Consider the following 12626-nt stretch of genomic DNA (forward strand, 5'->3'; position numbering starts at 1 on the left):
ATATAGCGAATCTGTTGGGCGATTACTTGCAGTCAGGACCAGACAACAAACTTCTGCCCGACATATAAGTCAAATAAAAAATATGAATGGTGCTTTAATATCTGACGAGGGCAAGATCAGAGATTCTTTTAAAGACTTCTACAGGGCTCTATATACTGCAGATCCGCTTCCTAGTGAGGGCTGGGACCCTTTGCTTTTGCCTAAAGTAAAACTGGCAGATGAAGAGGCGTGTCATCTCGAAGTAGATTTTTCAGATAAAGAACTTCAGAAAGCACTATACGATCTACCATCATCCAAAGCCGCCGGTACCGATGCAATACCGTTAGAATTCTACAAAACTTTTTTCAAGGAGGTTAGAGCAGAGCTCCTCGATCTCTTTAACTTTGTCAAGGGGGGAGATGCACCACCGAAGACCTGGGGCTCGGCAAATATAGTTATATTTTTAAAAAAAGATAAAGATCCGTTAAATATGGGCTCCTACAGACCTATAACACTCCTAAACAGTGACGCCAAGCTATATTCTAAGATCCTTGCCTCTCGTCTTAACAGCGTTATGCCGCGATTGGTCTCCCGGTGGCAGCATGGATTTATACAGGGAAGGGGGACTGAGGATCATATAAGGAGACTTATTACAATGCTGGATGCCTCTGATGTCTTAAAACTCCCACTAGCAGTGGCTTTCCTAGACGCCGAAAAGGCATTTGATCGTGTTTCCTGGAATTACCTATGGAAATGCCTCAAAGCTAATAACTTAGGAGAAGGTTTCATTAGGGCAATGCAGGCTCTTTATCATAAACCGTCAGCGCAGGTACAGATTATGGGAGGCCTTTCTGAAACCTTCCCCATAGAAAGAGGGACAAGACAAGAATGCCCATCTTCGCCTCTGTTATACGCACTATATATGGACCCATTTCTTAGGCTTCTGGAGGCCTCAGAGAATATATCCCCCTTCAGCTTAAATCATATAGATATCAAAATTTTGGCATATGCCGATGATGTCGCTGTTGTCACCTCGGAATTATCCACTACACTGGTCGAAGTCGAAACGCTGGCCGTGAAGTTTGGCCGAATATCTGGCTATAGGCTTAATAGGGAGAAAACCCAGATTGTAGTTAATAAATTTATGATTTCTACAGATGATAGAATAGTGGCGGAGGCGATCTATCTCGGCATCCGAGTTAGGGCCCAAACTAAGGAGGTAGTAGAGGCAAACTTAACCCCTATAATCCATAAATTTAAGAAAGACATGGGTCGATGGGACAATTTGAAGCTATCTATTATTGGGAGATGCAATCTGATTAAAATGGTAGTCCTGCCGAAATTACTATATATTTTCCGCACAATACCTCTGGAAATACATAATACATGGTTCCAACAGATTGAACGAGAGATAGCGAGATTCATCTGGTCTTATAAAAAAACACGTCGCGCAAACTGTTTTCTAACATTACCAGCGGAAAGAGGCGGACTTGGACTCCCAAACATCAGATTATATTATCTGGCGGCGTCACTCAAATACTATTGGCCCATGTTTCGACCCTTGGATAATAGGATCATGACATCAAATGCTTTGCCCACTATATATGAGATGTTAATGGGCCCGGGAGTTCGTGGCTGTCTGTTAAAAATGTACGAGCCCAGTTACTATAAAAGAACTCGATTCAAGATCCTGACCATTGCATACCAAAATTGGACCAGGTTTAGTAAAAAATTAGGTATGGGCAGGTTTAGCAGATATACTCCACTTCTCGATAATAGCCAGATCTCTGAATCATTAGTGGATGGATACTTTGATCGGTGGATAAGGGCGGGTGTCCGTAATATAGCAGACTTGCTTGATGGAGTTCAGCTAGCCACATTTGAAACAATTAAAAATAGGTTTCATCTTACCAATAGTGATTTCTTTAAGTTTTTACAAATAAGGGACTTCATCATTAAGAAAACTGGGGGCATAATTGGGTTTACGGTGATCCCGTTGTTGGAGGTCATTGTTGGCAGTGACCCCCTTACAATCTCGAAGCTTTATAGGATACTTCTTGAAGGGGTACCTGATGATATTGAAAAGCATTCTAATAAATGGCAGGAAAGGTTGGAGGTTACTGATTCGTGCCTGGAAAGTGCTATTGTATTAGCTAAAACTATATTGTCTTCAGCTAATCTTCGTGCACAATGCTTCAAAACATTTTTTGATCTCTACATCTCTCCTGCTAAAATGATTAAATGGGGCGGGACCGAGGGTATCCATTGTTTCAGATGTAAAACTTTGGGTGCAGACCTGGTGCATATTTTTTCTACATGCCCGGAGCTTGAGAAACTTAGATTGAGGTCACTACGTTTCTGCAATATGTTCTGAATAGAAGGGTACTGTTAACTCCCCAACTTATGTTACTCGGGGTATCAACACCGGAGGATAGTTGCAAGGAGTTTCTCTTTATTGGGATGACTATACTTAGACTATGTATTGCCTCCTCGTGGCTTGATCCACTACCCCCTACATTCGGGCAATGGAAAATGCGTCTGCTACATGTATTTTGTATTTCACCTGGAGTATGCCCTCTATGCTCAAAAGGGGAAGAGAGGGAAACTTAAGGGACTAAAGATCTGGAGACCACTTAAAGATTGGTTGAACGATATAAACGACAAAAAAGTTAAATTCCGGATTGGCCTCCAGCCCGGTCTTTTTTCCCTTTTTTTTTTCCCCTCTCTTTCCCCTTTTTTTCTCTGTATCTCTGGTTGGCTTCTCTCTCTTTTTCTTAGTCTCTTATAAATGTGTTCTAAAAAATATTTTGAATTGTTCATACTGTATACCTCCATTCTGTATGTGCTTGCATATCAGATAAGGCTGTAACTCAGATCTATTCAATAAAGGTTTTGAAAACTAAAAAAAAAAAAAAAAAGATGTGTGGTTAGGCTCCGCCCAGATATCACTAACTTTTTTACCCTAATTTTCTCAGGAACTACTGAACGGATTTACACCATTTAAGCAAAAGGCATGAGTGAACTGAGGACTACCTCTTTGCCAAATTTGGTGCAATTCCGTTCATCAGTTCGGGCTGTAGCTGCGTCAATAGGTCCTATGGGAAAATGCATGGGGAAAACGTGTTTTGGGACCCCCCTTTTTTCTCGGCCCCTGCTTGACGAATCACCGTGAAATTTTCAGGATAAGAGCGGACCGGAGCTGGCCAAAAGTTTGGAAAATTTCGCGAAGATTCGTCAATCGGCGCCAACATTATTCCAAATAGAATGTTGCGGATTTCCTATGGAAAATAGGTCCTAACTATAACTACCTACTGGCGACCGCCAGTAGGTAATATATATATATGTATATCTATCATCATACATTAACATTTGTATAAAACATAAGCAAACATATGGAAGCAAAAGAGGCTTCCCTTATTGAAATAATTGGTGCAGTAAAACCTGTCCATGTCGCAGCACAACATATCTTCCTCAGAGGCAATTCTGCAAACAAAGTAGTTGAGGTTAAAATGCGCTTGTTGAGTGCACCCTGGTTTGCCCTATGAGGGGCTTGTCAGCTTTTGAGTGGCAGAACCGGATTGCAGCTGAAATTCATCAAGCGATGGTTGCCATTGTGACTGGAGCCCCCTTACGAGTGTGTGCATCTGAGTCCAACAGTTAGTCCGTTCTCATGAGTGCTATGTAAGTAGAAGTTTAGATATAATTTGAAACCTAGCTCGTAATGTTGGATTGAGGAAGAAAGTCTAAAATATTATAGGTTCAATGAGGCAAAATCCGAAGGGACCTTGGGAATACATTTTTGGATTGGTTCTGAGAAGTACTAAATTGCAGAGGTGCAAGAAGATTTTTGAGTTGAGAAAGCCTATATCTCTTCTACACTCCTGGTCAGAGTGAGTGTTAATAACAAGGCGATCTTCCATGTGAGAAATATGAGGTGTGCTCTGTGAATGGGTTTGAATGAACTCTGTATGAGTTGAGATGCCAGTCCGGTGAAGGAGCCCTTAATGGAGAAAAAAAACTCTGAATAATTCTTTCATGTACTGTTTGGTGATTCTGCAAGAGCAGAAAGACAGAAAAGGTGATGAGCATCTATATCTTCATATTGCTGCAAGCCGTACCTTAACAGGCGCATGTACCAATCGTAACTGAGCTAGCGAGAGGAGATGTGGTAGTTATCTGCCAGATTTTGCTAGTAGAGGATGTAGGTTTCCTTTCTGGTGCCATAGGCAGAAATGTTTCCATTACAGTTTACATGTCTTTATCAAGGCTTCCACATTGAATTGGAGAGAATACACCTCCAGTGCTGAGGAACATTGAGATCTTTGAATTCATAGAATTTAGAAGCCGTGTGCATAAGAGGAGAGAAGTCGGGTCAGGATGAAGGACCTGGCCTTAGTTCATCATCAACAGTTTACAGGATGCTGGAAGGTGAATATGGTTGTATTCTGATGATAGGAGAAGCTCTACCAAAACAGTGCTGCATTGGCCACCTGCGGGGTATCAGGAGGAGACGACACCGCTCCACTTTCCTCTTGCTGAAAACTGTTGGTATTAAAGGCATCGGGGGAAAAGGTAAGTATAGATCCTGGACCATCTGTTGAAAGGCATTCCCCCACGATCCTGAATGTGGATGCCAACTTGCATAGAATTGGCATTCACAGATTTTGTTTGTTGCAAAGAGATCTAGAGCCAGTTTACCCCAGAACGAGAAGATCATATTTAACACTGGCTGATGTAACTTACATTCGTGGAGGCTGTTTTATTGCATACTGGTGGTATTGTCCGTGCAAACTAACACCGAAGACTGCTATCATTGGCAGAAAGCTTGGAGACTGAGTTAGATGGCTTTGAGCTCCAGGCAATTGATATGTATGCTCTTTTGGCACACAGACCACTTTCCTTGAATTTGCAGGTTCTGACGGATGACATCCCCAGCTCTCCAGGGAAGCATCTGTAGTCATTACAAAGTGATGTATTTGAGGTAGGAACGTGAGGTCCTCTGACAGGTGGGAGGTCTGGGACCACCAGGCTAGAGCTTCCATCATACTTGTGTGATGATCACCAAGCACTTGCATAATTCTCTAGTTTAAATCAATTGTTTTTGTAGCTGTTCCTGTAAGGCTCTCATTTTCAGGCGTGCAAGAGGAATCATATTGATTGCTGAGGACATGATGCTCAGAAGCTAACAAAACAGAAACACAAAATATATATATATATTTTAGTTCGAGAGCCACCTCCTAGAGCCGTCATTGCTTGTCTTGGGATAGAAAGTCTTTGTCTTGGACAGTATCTAGTGTTGCGACCCAGAAACAGTGTCTTCTTGAATGGAGGAGTTGATTATCTTTGATATGTCACAATGACCTAGTTTGTGAAGCAACTTTAGGCAAGCCTCTTTGGCCTTGGACACTTGAAATGCCGTTGGTGTTTTTATCAACCAACTGGCGAAGTAGGGGAATACCTGATGACTTTCCTTCCAGAAAAAAGCTGCCACAGGGCAAGGCAGTAGATAAAAAAAGGAGAAAGCTGATCTGAAGCAAAATGGGAGAACTTTGATGCGTGGATGGGAATGTGGAAGTATGAATCCTGTAAATTCAAAACTGTCATGTGGTGTCAGAAAGTATGGCAACGTATAAGTATTGTTTTCGGAAATACTTATTTAATATCCGGAGGTCTATGATGGATTGCCACTCCTCTATTTTAGTGTCTATGAGGTAAACCGAGAATAGTAGCCCGTTCCTTGCTGAGAATATATGCCTTTCTATATAGAACCTTCAGTTAGCGTAGCTAGCGCTCTGTTCCGAAGCAGATGGAGATGAGGTGGGCACCATCATTTTGGTGGAATGGTGGGCATAATCTGGGTGTACTCTAATGTCTAACCATATGTGATGAGATCCAGGACTTATTTGTCCAATGCTATTTTTCACCACAGGTGACGACATTTTGGAATTGTTTCTCCCACAGGATGGCGCAAGCAGCACCACAACAAAGTCACTGTAGGTAAGATAGCCCAAGGGCTACTGGGAGGGTTGCTACGTCTGATACCTCTGGTATCCTCCTTGATACAGATCAGTGTCTCTTTCTCAGGTCCCTCTAAGGGTGCTCCTTTCGAATTTGCAATGTGCCAAAAGATCTTGCAGTGACAGAGTCAGCCTTGACTGCTTGCAAGGCATCATCGACGTGCTTGCCAAACACAGCGTCGCCATGGTAAGGTAAAAAATATTCCATATATTTGCATCTCAGGTTCTCAATGTGGTGCCAGTTGTGGGGAACCTATTGAAGATATACTTATAGCGCAATCTATGTTTTCTGATGAAGATGTTACCACCCCCTGACCCTCCTCCCACGCAGACTTTTTTGTTTCTACCCTTTCTGTCTTCCAGGAAGAAATTATATGTTTGTGGCAATGTCTGACTACATCTGGTGGTTATACCTGCCCTGTATTGCCAGTGAATTTGCAGCCTGTACAGTAGCACCGGGCATAGCTGAGAGCGTCTCCTTGCTGGTTAGGAGGGGCTATGAGTGAGAGGGTTTTCCATGATTGTAATTCCTCCTGGATATATCAGCAATTAGAGTAGGTCTCAAATCTTTTCAATTTAAAATTATAGAGAGAACAAACTGATTGCTTATTAGCTATTGGAAGCGTTTTGCAGCTCATTTCCTAAGGGTATGGAAAACATCAAAAATAATCTGGAGGGAAATCCACCAGTTGTGGGCCTTCTTTCTGTCATCACCAAATGTGAATAGGTCGTTTCTGGGAAGCATGTTAATATTGGACACTGGGATAATTCTTTCAGTGGCAGGAGCATCGGAGGATGCTGACATATCAGGCACGATGGATTTCGTTTTCACATATTGATCGACAGAGAGGGGGCAATTATTATTTCCTGTCACTTGCTATAGTGAGTGGCTGCTCTATTTGGGCTTCGAGTCAGTCAGCAACCAGGAAACCCTCCGATCCCTGGGTATTTCTGAAATCTAGAGACCAAAGTGAACCCATGCTGGAGTGGCTAAGTTTTCTTCCCCAGAATGCTCTGCAAAACTCAATTTTAGGCTAAAATGATGTATTTTCCACACAATTCTGGGAGGGAAAGTTTTGGAATCTGCGGAGAAACAAAATTCCTACGACTCAGCTCACAATTCTGATAAAAACAGTCCGCACTTGTGTGGCCGGGCACATGACTGGAAAGGTTCAACATTCAACATTGAGACTTCACGTTTTCGCCATCAAACTCGAACCATTCAAATATAAACAATATTAATCAACTTACTGATAAAAAGCAATTTTATTAAGTCTATACGATAAACACCAGCTTCCTTACCCCAGCTGTTGCCACAGGGAGGGGGTTGGCAGTGTAAAGGCTTCGTTTTCCATCATAAACTGGTCTACGGTCTCCAAATATCGTGACTTTAAAATGATGGACCATGGAATCAACAACCTCCCTGTAAAACATGTATGTTATTTACACCAACAATGAAACATTTCTACATAACTACAATTCTAAGAGAGCAGGTCTGTGTACTACACAATGCAGAACAACTGTCATATGTGGGACCAGACTTCATTTAGGAAGGGGAAAATAAACTGCAGCACAGAAGCATATGGACAAAGAAAAAGACAGTTCCTGTAAGTTCTCTACAAGTTGATTGTGACAGCAAATAAGTACAACTGGTGGTGGCTGGTGATAGTAGATTAAGCGAAGAATCAGGGCCAGGAGTCTAGGGTGGGAGAAGTGAGATCGATGTTGAATTCAACTATTTATATTTTTATAAGTTAGGGATGTTGTCATTTGCAGGTGATACATTCAGGCACTAAATAGATGATCATGCACCAGCAGCACACATCTGGTCTAAATAGAAAGTACAACAGAACAACCCATGACTTTAACATGCATGTCTTGTTTACAACGCAATGTCTTTACCACACGTTTACCTTTACCACGCATCCCTTTGCAACACAAGGTAAATATATGGTAAGGTAAGTAAAACCCACATAACAGAGTTAACTGTAACTTGCGCCCATTACTATGTACAGCTTATGACTTCACATTTAATAGTCATTGCCTGTTCTATGTAATCAAAAAAGGAGTGGGAGCCTAGGCTACACCACAAGAAACCAACAATGAAGAACAAGGCTCTAGCAGGATAGATCAATAGAAATCAAATAAGAGGTCAACTTATTATTAGTTGCCTTAATGGTGCAAATGACACCCTTTGGGATTGAATCATTATTATTCATATAAACTCTGTTCAATATGTAATGGAGGCATTGCTGTGCTGCAGAAAAGGAAGACACTGGCAACAACTGGCAACAACAGTAATTCTTTCACCAAAATTTACGCATTCTAATTTGGCTTGCATACTTTACAGTAAAACGCAAAATGATCTGAGAAAGCGTAAATATCTAGGTAGACAGTGTATCTGCAATGACTGACAAACCACTGTTGATAGTGACAAAAGAATAACCGTCTACAGGTAGGAGCGCCTAATTACACTAGACCTGCTGGTACAGTGCACAACTATATTGCATAGGACTAGGACTTTAACATAGGTATAACGAAAAATTTGAATTATATGTTTGTTCTTCTCATTAGGGGATGATCCTGAATGATGTAGGTCGACGTGTTTCGGCCTTTTGCTTTATGGCCTCTTTGGGACTTTGCGGAAAATATGTCACCCAAGAGCAAAACAAAAAGAATCTATCAGTTGGTTGAAATAAGCTTTAATACAATTAAAAACTAAATTAAAAGAAAGAAAGAGGCTGGCGTGTGTTGTTTGCACATCCTAACCATGTTAAGACTCAGTGACGGACATGCAAACCATTATCTTCAATGGTCACCAGAGAAAGTAATGAAGTTAATTTTACATATAAAAATAAAAATGAAAAGCAGACCCAAGGTTCTGTGGCTAGCAGTGAAAACTGAGAGAAGCAAGTTGCACCCCGCAGACAACAAATGTGGTCACCAAGATGGTTGGTCCCATACAAAGGGGTTCTCAATTTGATGGTTATATAAAATAAAATGTTAATAATAATAGTGGTCGCACTCCAGTAAGTATTCGTTGTAACCAGATTTCTCAATTAATAAACCACTTCGAGTGCTGTGGGAAACCGCCTCCTGATCAGAGAGGTGTGAGTATTAATGAATGTCCAAAGTCCTTCACAACTGGAAGGAACATCCCCAAGCACTCCAGTAAAAAACTAATTCATCTTCAAATGAGAGTAAACATAAATTGTAATGTTCATAAATGATTGTTTATTCCAATGTTAAATTCCATGGGTAGATTCATTGAATCAAATATTCCGCAATTGGATGTGAATTAATTCAGGAGATACGCTCATAGGGTCACAGGAGTGTTAATCCCCAATGCATTTCCGGACTAGCCCTTCTTCAGGGGGTTCTCCCTGTAAACAAAAATACTTGCTCTTAGAAACCCCAGAGCTGAAATGAATGCGTCAATTTCACAAAAAAAACAACTACCTGAAACTATAAAAACTGTGTATTAGACATGCGTATAATGAGAAGAATGTAAACGAACATATCATGCTGTATGTTAATTCGGTGTGAAGCTGCCTTGAAGAAAGTTTGTACGTATTAAGCATAAATGAAACCCCCGAAAATGGTGATACGTGCATTCTACTTCAATATTATTTAACGTGACCAAGAAACAAAACATAGATACAGAAAAGTGTGTATCGCACTTGTGGTACGCGCTAAATAAATATGGATTAGTAACGCGGGTGCAGCCTGAATCAAAATAAGCCTACGCGTATAAACACTCACACTCTTTGCAGCAGTGAATTAATAGTGCCGGCAGTTCACTGTGCGGGATTATACATAGCTTAAGTTGGATAGTGAACCTTTCCGATATTCATACCTGCGTGTCCCATTGATCTTAAAACCGCGTAACAAATATCATTGCGGAATATTTGATTTAATGAATCTACCCATGGAATTTAACATTGGAATAAACAATCATTTATGAACATTACAATTTATGTTTACTCTCATTTGAAGATCAATTCGTTTTGTATTGGAGTGCTTGGTGATGTTCCTTCCAGTGGTGAAGGACTTTGGACATATATCAAATATAAAACATCGTCAGTGCTTAAATGCCGCTTACCATCGCACCCCCATAGGACAGGCTATCAGGATGAAGGACAAACGCACATATTAGTGAGTCACCCTAAAAGGGTTTAAAAGGGTCAAACTTAACTATCTGAAAACAGAAATAAAAAAGAACTAGCTGTATGTGCGGCTCGAACGTACCTAAAAAGTCTAGGGTGGAAGAAGTGACATGGGTGCTGATTTCAACTATTTACATTTTTGCAAGTTAGTGATGTTGTCATTTGGTGGTGATTCACTCAGACACTAAATAGATGGTCATGCTGTATATCAGCACCACCAGCACACATCTGGTCAAAATATAGCTGAGCTAACTATAATTTGCGCCCCGCCATGCACAGCTTATGACCGACCCCACATATTACATCAGTCATGACATGTTCTATGACATCATTTATGACATCATTGTGTCACTGTGACATCTCGTATGGCGTATGGCGGGAAGCTTGCGAAATCGTAGTCATAAAATAAATATTAAAGTATTGTATAGTGTTGCTTTTGTTCTGTTCACTTAGCGTTTAATACTAATCTATGATAAGAACTTGCTATATACCAACATCGAACATCTAATTGGGCTACAAGCTTGCAGGCACTTTTTAGGGAAAAGGAACATTCAATATCAACAGCATAATGAAATGCTAATTGAGATGATTACGCTTTGTCTGTACAAGAACCTTTTTTTATTCAATAAACAGATTTACAAATAAATCAAAGGCTGTGCATTGGGCTTTTCCTTTTCTCCAAATTATGCAAATTTGGTAATGGGATGGTTTGAACAAAAGATAGCATGAACACCAGAAAATGACCACTTCATGGAGAAAACAATCTTTTAGCTGCGCCTTATAGATGATCTTTTCATCATATGGGATGGCCGGAGGAGGAATTCTCGGCATACTTTGAAAGACTGAACAACAATGAAGCTAAGCTGAAATTCACATATGACATCAGTCCCAAGGAAATGGCATTCTTGGAAGCTGGAATCTATGTGGAGGATAACTTGCTGCAAACAACACTGCACCGTAAAACCACAGCAACGGATGCAATCCTGCATGCCGAAAGCTTCTGCCACAACACATTAAAATGGAGCATTGCATGTGGCGAGTTTTTAAGACTCAGAAGAAATTGTTCATCAGATGCAGAATTTGATAAACCTAGTCAGGCAGCACTAACACGCTTTCAAAAAAATGAAATATCCAAAGAAAATCATCGACAAAAGCTTACAGAGAGTAAAAACACGAAAGCGCATTGAGATCCTACAGGGTTCGAAGAAAATAAAAACAAAAGAGCCTGAGAGTCCCCCAAAAATAAGACTAATAACAACATAGAGTGCGGCGGCAAACAGTCTAACAAAAATAATCAAAAGACACTGGGGAATATTACAACTGGATCCCACACTAGCTGCAATAATCGGACACCCTCCTAATATTACTTACAGGAGAGCGAGGAATGTAGGGGATAAACTAACACACGGCCATTTCAAAGCAACACAGCTATGAACATGGACACAAGTGGACGGCTTTTGGCCATGGAAACAATGCATGTCGCATTGCGATAAACCAAAAAGAAATTGCAATAAATAACAGAACAAAGTGGAAAATCAAACACCACATCACCTGCAAAAGCAAATTTGTAATCAACATTTTGGAATGCCCATGCAGCCTGAAATATAATAAATATAAATATTGGCAGCACAACTTGCGAGGTCAAAAAGAGACTCCTGGAGCATTTCAAAGCGGCAAAGAACAATGACCGCGCAAACACAATTGCAAATCACATGGAAAGAGCCCACAATAGCAGATGGGAAGATCTGAGATTTTATGCCATTGAACCGATACAGGCATCGTGAAAAACTCCTTTGGCACAAAGAGTCAAAACACATACTAACATTCAGAACACTCAGCCCAAGGGGTCTCAACCAGGACGAAGAGCTCTTTGTACACCTTTAAATTCCTGGAGAGCCTTCAGGGAGCTCAAATCCATGACCAAGAAGGTGTGGAATCACTAAAGAGGAACAAATACAAAAGGAACATGAGCTCACTAGAGAGCAATAAATAAATACTGGATAGCTAACGCATAGGGGTTCAAAAAACACAGGAAAGGAGAAGACCAGCATAAGAAAAGAAGTAAATCACCACAGAATGATCGCATATATGGAAAATGAAACGCCTTGACGAGCCCATTTTGAACAAAGCTCACCAAGGAGAACGATTGACTATTGACAAGACAAGTCATGTCTACAATAAGACTCACTAGGGAGAGCATTAAATGCTTGAATCCTAACTCGGGGCTTTATTGACAAGACAAGTCATGCTTAAAAAAGGCTCACTAGGGAGAGTATTAAATGTCTGAATCCTAACTCTGCGTTCGTATGTAATCAAATGGCAAGTTTCATTGAACTAAATGTATTAAAAAATCATGAAAAAGAACACAAAATGTTGTTTAAACATGCCTCTCTTGAACTTTTTAAACTAAGCACAACTGGGCACCTCTAAGCACTTTATTTAGCATCGATCACTTAAAAGCACT

General features: G+C 40.6%; 1 protein-coding gene across 1 annotated transcript in view; it reads right to left on the bottom strand.

Moving 5' to 3' along the window:
- Window positions 1-12626, bottom strand: part of LOC146857451 (protein argonaute-3) — a 1089759-nt gene that overhangs the window by 830603 nt on the left and 246530 nt on the right. Inside the window, exon 3 of the mRNA XM_085647972.1 lies at window positions 7299-7419. Coding sequence (XP_085504098.1) covers window positions 7299-7419 — 121 coding nt within the window. The remainder of the gene's footprint in view (window positions 1-7298; window positions 7420-12626) is intronic.

Source organism: Triturus cristatus, chromosome 3_2 (assembly GCF_964204655.1).
Source record: "Triturus cristatus chromosome 3_2, aTriCri1.1, whole genome shotgun sequence".
NCBI lineage: Eukaryota > Metazoa > Chordata > Amphibia > Caudata > Salamandridae > Triturus > Triturus cristatus.